The sequence below is a fragment of the Oncorhynchus gorbuscha genome, linkage group LG06 (assembly GCF_021184085.1).
Source record: "Oncorhynchus gorbuscha isolate QuinsamMale2020 ecotype Even-year linkage group LG06, OgorEven_v1.0, whole genome shotgun sequence".
Taxonomy (NCBI): Eukaryota; Metazoa; Chordata; class Actinopteri; order Salmoniformes; family Salmonidae; genus Oncorhynchus; species Oncorhynchus gorbuscha.
The window spans coordinates 81,794,243-81,803,702 of NC_060178.1; the positions used below are offsets into that span (position 1 = coordinate 81,794,243).

General features: G+C 40.5%; 1 protein-coding gene across 3 annotated transcripts; it reads left to right on the forward strand.

Moving 5' to 3' along the window:
- Nucleotides 1-464: 464 nt before the first annotated feature.
- LOC124038407 (kelch-like protein 31) lies at nt 465-5,638 on the forward strand. Of its 3 annotated transcripts, none has more exons than XM_046354258.1 (3): nt 465-596; nt 2,128-3,333; nt 3,495-5,638. In XM_046354258.1, the coding sequence occupies exons 2-3, from the start codon at nt 2,159-2,161 to the stop codon at nt 4,225-4,227; spliced, it is 1,908 nt and encodes a 635-aa protein (XP_046210214.1). In that variant the 5' UTR covers nt 465-596; nt 2,128-2,158; the 3' UTR covers nt 4,228-5,638. The 3 variants fall into 3 exon arrangements, with proteins under 3 accessions (XP_046210214.1, XP_046210215.1, XP_046210216.1); XM_046354259.1 differs by having other exon boundaries at nt 467-596; nt 2,131-3,333; XM_046354260.1 differs by having other exon boundaries at nt 514-596; nt 2,157-3,333.
- Nucleotides 5,639-9,460: the final 3,822 nt, after the last annotated feature.

Here is a 9,460-nt window from a genome sequence, read left to right on the forward strand (position 1 = left end):
GATGCCACTGGATGAATCCCGGAACATATTCCAGTCTGTGCTAGCAAAACAGTCCTGTAGTGTAGCATCCGCATCATCTGACCACTACCGTATTGAGCGAGTTACTGGTACTTCCTGCTTTAGTTTTTGCTTGTAAACAGGAATCAGAAGGATTGAATTATGGTCAGATTTGCCAAATGGAGGGCGGAGGAGAGCTTTGTATGCATCCCTGTGTGTGGAGTAAAGATGGTCAGATGCCGAGCAGTTGCTCTCGATGCTCTTGAGGTATTAAAATTGGTTGACAACTAGGCCTGTGATATCAAGCCAGAAAGATGGATTTTAATGTAGTCTACACTATATGAAAAGTTATTCAGGGTGATCCCAGCTGTCATATTACAAATCAATATACTCTTGTTAGGGTGTCGGATTGGTTTCAGCCTTCAGAGTCTCCAAACTCATGAGTCTTCCTCACACGTATTGTGCAATACTTCTATTCGCATATGCTCAGAGGAGGAGCTTGCCCAGCTCTTTTGGCACCATTGAGTATAGCGAGTCTCTCTCTCCTGCACACTATCTGGAGGTGCAAGTCTTTTCTTCACCGACTTCTCATATCTTTGGTAAGTAAGTCCTCGTTTAGGCCATATTATTCCTATGTCACTGAATTTTCTCTGTGTCTGTCAATGAAAAAAGTTGCCTATATGTGTGTCAACCGGTTTGGTTTGATATTGGCACAGGGACACATTACAGTAGCCTGATGTGTAAGTTTGCAACCATAGTTGTATTGTCAGTGTATTTCCATCAGATTTCCAAATAACTAGGCAACTTTCTACTATAGGCTCAATATTTTATTGTAGGCTGGTATTATTATTGGCTGTAGATCTGATTACTTTTTCAATAATGTTTGGGATTTTTCATTAACCTTTCCGATTATTTCACATTTATAATTTCTACAAACGTGGATTATTTCATTGATTAGTTGATCATTAGGACTTCTTTAAAAAAAAATCGTAATAATTACAGAACTTTTTAGAAGGACATTAGGCCAGGTCCTCATGCCACAAAGTCTATAAAAGGAACGTCATGGTTGAACTATCAAGCGTTGCTATTCCTGGACATGGTACTGATAAATCATGACAGATGCAGAGAGAGGAATGTTGTCTTGCTGACTTGGGCTATAGCATTATTCCGGTATAGTCCAACTATACCTACTGTTGTTTTAATTTATTTGATGGGTGGGGGGAGTTGGCAGTTTATAGTAATCATATTGACGTTGATTGCCTAACAAAATTGCTTTAAATTTGTATTAAATATAAATGCCAAAAATGCAACTAAGATAGAATAGGCCTTCACGTGGTTTGGGAATGTAATGCCCTTGTCACAATCCTCTCCAAATGTCAGAAGAAAAAAAAGGTTATATTTTCATTAACGTGTTGAACTTTGGTTAAAATATCCAAATTGCAGTATAAATGCATACAATTTTTTATTTATTATTCAGACAGCCTTATGTAGCCACTTCATTCCCTTATTCACAGTTTATTTGAATATATACTTTCTTAACACTTATTTTTCTAAAAACTGCATGGTTGGTTAAGGGCTTATAAGTAAGCATTTCACTGAAAGGCCATCTGTTGTATTTGGCGCAAATTTGATTTGATTTATTCAACCACTTAGTCAATTATTCCACAACATACATTGTCAAATAGCAGCAGCAACATATCAGAAACATATATAACATGCATAAATGCAGTATGCAGTACTGCATAAATGCAGCATAAATGCAGTAGTTCTTTACTTACCTATTGTTCACTTAATAGCTTTTTTTGCACCATTGGTTAGAGCCTGTAAGTAAACATTTCACTGTAAGGTCTACTACACCTGTTGTATTTGGCACACGTGACAAATTAACTTTGATTTGATTTGACTGATATTTTCTAAAAGCAGACCTACTTATAACCACAAATACAGGTAATGGTTATTACCTACTATATTACACATTTGATTTTGACAATATTTTGTATGACAATATTTAGTAAACTGTACATCAGTCAGATTTGCCTTCAATGTATTATTTACCATTTGGTGTTGCGATTGTGATTGTTAATATCAAAAGGTAGCTCTCTCTCTGTCATATTATTATTTTCTTTACAGTAGATCTGGGCTGTGTCCCTCTGCTGCAGACATGGCTCCCAAAAAAAACAAGACTGCCAAAAAAAACAAAGGGGATATCAATGAAATAACCATAATGGTCGAGGATAGCCCGATCAATAATATCAATGGGCTGAATACCTTGTTGGAGGGAGGAAACGGCTTCAGCTGCATCTCAAGTGAAGTCACTGACCCTGTTTATGCTCCTAATCTCTTGGAGGGTCTTAGTACCATGAGGCAGGACAGTTTCCTCTGTGACCTGACCGTCTCCACCAAGTCAAAGTCCTTCGATGTCCACAAAGTTGTCATGGCCTCCTGCAGTGAGTACATTCAGAATATCTTAAAGAGCGATTCCGCCCTCACAAAGATCGACCTGAACGACCTTTCACCCACAGGCCTGGCCACAGCCATCACATACGCCTACTCAGGGAAACTAACCCTGTCGTTGTACAGCATTGGCAGCACCATCGCAGCAGCCATGTTGTTGCAGATCAACACCCTGGTGAAGATGTGCAGAGACTTCCTCATGCAGGAGCTCAGTGCGGAGAACTGCATGTACGTGGCCAACATCGCCGACACCTACAACCTCAAAGAAACAAAGCAGGCCACCCAGAAGTTCATGAGGGAGAACTTTATAGAGTTCTCTGAGATGGAGCAGTTCCTGAAGCTCACTTACGAGCAGATCAACGACTTCCTCAGTGATGATTCTCTGCAGTTGCCCTCTGAGATTACAGCCTTTCAGATAGCCATGAAGTGGTTGGACTTCAACGAGAAGAGGCTGAAATATGCCCCAGATCTTCTGACCAACATCCGCTTCGGGACCATCTCAGCCATGGACCTGGTCAACCATGTCCAGAGTGTGCCCAGAATGATGCAGGACCCCGAGTGCCATCGTCTTCTAGTGGACGCCATGAATTACCACTTGTTGCCCTACCAGCAGAACATTCTGCAGTCCCGCAGAACAAAGGTACGTGGTGGCATCCGGGTCATGCTGACAGTGGGTGGACGACCGGCCTTGACGGAGAAGTCTCTCAGCAAAGAGGTCCTCTACAGGGATGATGACGATGTATGGAATAGGCTCACAGAGATGCCAGCCAAGAGCTTCAATCAGTGTGTGGCTGTCCTGGATTGCTTCCTTTATGTTGCTGGTGGTGAAGACCAGAATGATGCCAGGAACCAGGCTAAACATGCTGTCAGCAACTTCTGCAGGTGAGGATTTGATTCTATATAAGCTTATTCTATTGTAAATGTATTTTCTCTGCTCTTAAAGTATGGCCGATATTACACAGACCATGATAGGCTATTGTACTGTACATTCAATTGTGTATTGAATAATAATATGTACCTAATAGATTTTTTGGGGCAATTAGGTATGATCCTCGATTCAACACCTGGATTCATTTGACCAACATGATCCAGAAGCGCACTCACTTCAGTCTCAACACGTTCAATGGCCTCTTGTTCGCTATTGGTGGTCGTAACTCTGATGGATGCCAGGCTTCAATGGAGTGCTATGTGCCCTCCTCCAACCAATGGCAGATGAAAGCCCCCATGGAAATCCCCCGGTGCTGCCACGCCAGCTCCGTCATTGATGGCAAAATCCTTGTTAGCGGTGGTTACATCAATAATGCGTACTCCAGGGCTGTGTGCAGCTATGATCCTTCCACTGATGTGTGGCAGGATAAGAACAGTTTGAGCTCCCCTAGAGGCTGGCATTCCGCTGCTACAGTCGGAGAACGGGCTTACGTGATTGGTGGCAGCCAGCTGGGTGGCCGTGGAGAGAGGGTGGATGTCTTAGCTGTTGAGTGTTTCAACCCTCACAATGGGCAGTGGAGCTACTCTGCCCCCCTGAACACAGGAGTGAGCACTGCTGGTATCGTCAGCATGAATAATAAGATCTATCTTCTTGGAGGCTGGAACGAAATTGAGAAGAAGTACAAGAAATGCATCCAGGTGTATAACCCTGACCTCAATGAATGGACTGAAGACGATGAGTTGCCAGAGGCTACAGTTGGCATCTCATGCTGTGTCGTTACCATACCCACACGCAAAACACGAGAGTCCAGGTCCAGCTCAGTTTTATCTGCACCAGTCAGCATATAGAGTCTGGTAGGTCGTTTGAAAAGTAGTTTACTTGCTAATGGAAGCAAGACCAAAAATTCTCTAGCCAGTTGATTTCAGAAAATCCTTTATGGCTTTCAATGCAGAAAGTGATCATCCCTACTTAAGGTCAGAAAAAAAGTGATAACATACAAATGTCGCGCATGCAACTAATCTGGAATTGAATCAGATATATTCAAATGGTTTTCATTACTTTTATTAAGGCTTTAATGTGTGACAATTCAGGAAGTTGTTTTGTGTTGTGAGACTAATTAAAATCTTCTATTATGATGGGAACATTTATTTTATTTTGGAGCCTATTCAGCCATAATAGTTGAATGAGCCTATACTCCACCGAACATAGCTGTTATTCCCAATATAATACTTATTTGACGGCATATATGCTAATAGTATCAGCATTATTTGTACAATACACATACACATGCCCATATATTGAACCCTTATTATAATGTCACTATCATTATTTTCCAGTAACATAAAGCTAAATACACTGTATATAGTATAAACAAAGACTGGACATATGATGATGGAATACTGTATACTTAAAACATCATATACAGGTATACAACTGTGAAATAACATTTCAAACTTGAAAAGAAAATGTCTCTGAAATTAGATGTCAAGGCAGAAGGTAAAGGCATTAATCTGTTGCTGGGTTAATAAATCATGAAGAAATTATATATTGTACCTACCAGGAGTAGGTGCTGTTGGTTAGTTTTAGTTGCTTATTTTACTTGAGCATTTAACACACTACACAGTACAGTTACGTGAATTGGGATGAATTTGATCACTCTTTTGAGATCTGCCTGAATAGCAGGAAATGCAGATGAGCTTAGTGAAACCCATAAATTCACTGAAAACCCATACTAACACATGGTTATATTAACAGCACTTTTCATGTAGTCTACTTTTGGCCAGCTAATAGCCTAACCACCGATCAAGCAACATTGTGGACTAAACATTCAAATCCTGTTGCTGCAGGATTATTTTGCTGTGACAATATAGATCAAATTATGATCCTATGTACTGTCTGGGAGAATGTAGTTATGATGAGGGTTGATTGGGGTCAAAAATGAATTTGACGGTGGTCAAATATGTTTTGTAAAAAAAATGGTGAATACTGGAACATTAAGCTATTAGCCTGAGCTGTTAAGGGTGTGGGCACTCTGCAACAGTGCCTCTTAATTTCCCTGAAAGCTCATAATTTGTCTTGTTCTTATGTTTACATTTTTAAAAGGTGCCCTCACTTGTAGGTGAAGCTGGATTGTCTCATCATACTGTACTACTATGGCTGACTCTGTAAAACAACACCTTTCACTGCACCTATAGCCTTTTTCTTCAAGGCTATACACCACTAGGAAAAGAAAATGACATAAATATTGTCTGAACTTGACTATTTCTCTGTTATTTATACAAAGCTATAATTTACTGTCATATATGCAAACACATATTTCATTTTAGTTTGCTAACTTTCTTGAGGCCACAGAAGCCAAGTTATTTCATTTGTCTCCAAAAAAGTTATTCATCATCAATCAGTATAATAACTGTACATGAGTAGTTTATTTAGTTTGACCTGTTCAATGGAACCAAGGGAATAGTCTAATTAAATGAGTGAGCTAAATCAAGCACACCTCAAATACTTTCTATATTTGAAAGTATATTACATGTATGTGACCCAGGTCTGCAGAACAGGTCTGAGCTTACTTGGCCTATTTGCAGTAAATCCCATGGCGGTGAGACATATTTGCCTGTGAACTTGAGTAATCATACATGAGCCACCTTATTTCATGGTCTAACTCCACACATTGTTGAATCGTTGTGACTATCAGGTTCAAACCTCATGTAGAGAAGAAGTACAAGTAGTAGACTACAGAGAGCGACATTTTCAGAACTCTTCACAGTGTCGAAGTGTGCAAAAACAATTTTAGCCCTGTAACTTGCAGCATCGATAATACAGATAATCTCAAAACCAACACCTGTTAGTTGTCAGTAATAAATTACAGATCTAAGGTTAACAGTGTGTATATGTGATACAGTAACGTCAGCAATGTAGGTCACTCTAAATGGCCATATGACTTACTCATTATTCCATCAAGTTTGCTTGCCCCGTTTTGCTATTTTCAAAAGAGCGATTCTGTCTTGATATCTGAAAAACATATATTGTTGTTTTTTACTATATAGTAGTTTGGTTAAGAAAATAAACATTTTTAAGTTATAAAGATGTTTAATGATCAACTTGAACAATAATATTACTTGAGAAGGAGACAAAGGAATAAATAAACAGAGGTAGAGAAGAAGGCCCATTGGCTCCAGACCAGAACCCTGTACCTCCAGAAAGAGACGAGGCAAGGTGGGGGAACCCCCACCAAGCGGGCAATTTTTTTAGTGGCCCTCATAGAGATCCTACTAAATTACTAGACAGGCTGTGTCATAAACCTTCAAACTTACAGAATGGGGTGAAAATGACAGCCAGTGAGAAATCCATACCAGTCTAATTGGAATGAAAGGCAGTAGAGGCATAATCCGGATATTACTTATGCAGGAAAATAAAAGTAAGGCATGTGATATATCAGAAATTGTGTAATAGATTTATTGTCAACCTAAAATATTGTCATATAATTATAAATACAGTTTATACGGGTTTATACAAATTGTATGTATAAATAGTGTCTAAAATATATGCAAACAGTTTATATACTTTATATGCATTTTTGGTTTTCGTGAAAAGCTGTGTGAGTGTGTTATGCTGGTGAATGAGGACCCAAAAGCGACTTGGCGAAAACAGAGTCTTTATTCCAGTAAATGATAAAAGCAATACTCCTGGACAATCAGAGCAGAAAACAAAACATGAAAAAACTTAAATCCACTCGTAGTGACGAGGACAGACTGGAGACTCGACCATTAACTGCAGGTTGCCTCGGGAAGGCACCGACCGTAGCAGACTCAGACACCTGCTCACACGCAGCATCTGAAGGAGACAAGACACGACAGGGCGAGACAAAGACACAGCACAGCGAACATCATACAAGGATCCGACAGGACAGAAACGGAAAACAAGGGGAGAAATAGGGACTCTAATCAGAGGACAAGATAGGGGACAGGTGTGAAAAGACTAAATGAGTGAGTAGGAGAATGAGGAACAGCTGGGAGCAGGAACGGAACGATAGAGAGAGGAGAGAGAGGGAGGGGGAGAGAGAGGGATAGAAAAAGGGAACGAACCTAATAAGACCAGCAGGGGGAAACGAAGAGAAGGGAAAGCATAATGACAAGACAATATAAGACAAAACATGACAGAGTGCTAAAATATGATACAATATCAGTACTTATTGCATTTACAACTGTCCTATCATCAACTTATTTCAGCCAGTGTAAACCTGTGGATTGACTGCATTGTTTGATTGGAATGTTGGTGTACTGGCAGCTAATAAGAAACATTTAAGGAATCATTCCTCTAAAACTGTCTGGCTAGCTAGCTAACAAACATACAGTCCACATAAATTCTTTAAATGCATTATTTAAACAATATCTTATCATAGCACTGGCAAACCATGGTTGACCAATTTTCTGACCACAAAGGCTGACCTTTAACCCATCATAAGAAGGTTCATTCTAGTATTTTAATTCCTAATTCTATGATGACCCCCCCCTTTGAAGGCAGAAAGAAAAATGTACACTTAAAAGGGGAACTGCACCCCCTAATTTAGCCTCACTTTTTGGTTTGCTCCTCAAGAAATGCTGGCGGCCATGACAGAAACCAAACATGAGTTGTAATGTAATGTCTGTATAGCTCCGAGACAGGATTGTGTCGAGGCACAGATCTTGGGAAAGGTACCCAAAAATATCTGCAGCATTGAAGGTTCCCAAGAATACAGTGGCCTCTATCATTCTTAAATGGAAGACGTTTGGAACCACCAAGACTCTTTCCAAAGCTGGCTACCCAGCCAAACTTGGCAATCTGGGGAGAAGCGCCTTGGTCAAGGAGGAGACCAAGAACCTGATGGTCACTCTCACAGAGCTTTAGAGTTCCTCTGTGGAGATGGGAGAACCTTCCAGAAGGACAACCATCTCTGCAGCACTCCACCAATCAGGCCTTTATGGTAGAGTGATCAGACGGAAGCCACTCCTCAGACTGGAGCGAAGGTTCAACCTTCCGACAGGACAACGACCCTAAGTACACAACCAAGACAACGCATGAGTGGCTTTGGGACAAGTCTCTTAATGTCCTTGAGTGGCCCAGCCAGAGCCTGGGGACTTGAACCCGATCTAACATCTCTGAAGAGACCTGAAAATAGCTGTGGAGCAACGCTCCCCATCCAACCTGACAGAGCTTGAGAGGATCTGCAGAAAAGAAAGGGAGAAACTCCCTAAATGCAGGTGTGCCAAGATTGTAGCATCTACCCAAGAAAACTCAAGGCTGTAATTGCTGCCAAAGGTGCTTCAACAAAATACTGAGTAAAGAGTCTGAATACTTATGTAAATGTGATATTTCCATTTATTTTATTTTATAAATAAGCAGACCTTTCTAAAAACCTGTTTTTGCTTTGTCATTATGGGTATTGTGTGTAGATTTATGGGGGGGGGGGACTATTCCATCAAGTTTAGAGAAGACTGTAACCTAACAAAATGTGGAAAAGGTAAAGGGGTTCGAATACTTTCCAAAGGCACTGTAACTAATTCTGTTCTCCCCATCGGCAATCATTTGTGAACAGGAAAGAGGTACGGCTGAAGGTGAGGTTTTGGCCATTGATGGGCATAGCAGCTTAGATCAGCTCCTGGCCCCTCATCAAAGATACTGGTCGGTTACACACAAGCACACACACAGAGAGCACTGATTTCATTATCAATGGTGGCTATGATTAGCCTGGTGGAACCAACAGCCATTTTATATTTTACTTCAGATATCATAAAATGTGAAGTGAAATAGAATAGTGGACACAGCACTTAGGCTGGCTCCATCAAGCTTGGTTATGCCCTGGACATTCTATGCTTCTAAGTAGGAAATACGCAACAAATAATGTCAGTTTACATATATTATGTTTCACAATTGGGTTATCAAATGTATCAAAGTAATGAAGTGGGTTACCTTCTGTATTTGTACAAATGATGAGCCTGTGAAAGCTGTTGCCGCTGACAGGTGAAGGTTGCTGACAACCTGTCTGCATGTCTGCATGATGCTGATGAGGGCCCCCTTGCTTGTCTCCTCTATGCTGCATGT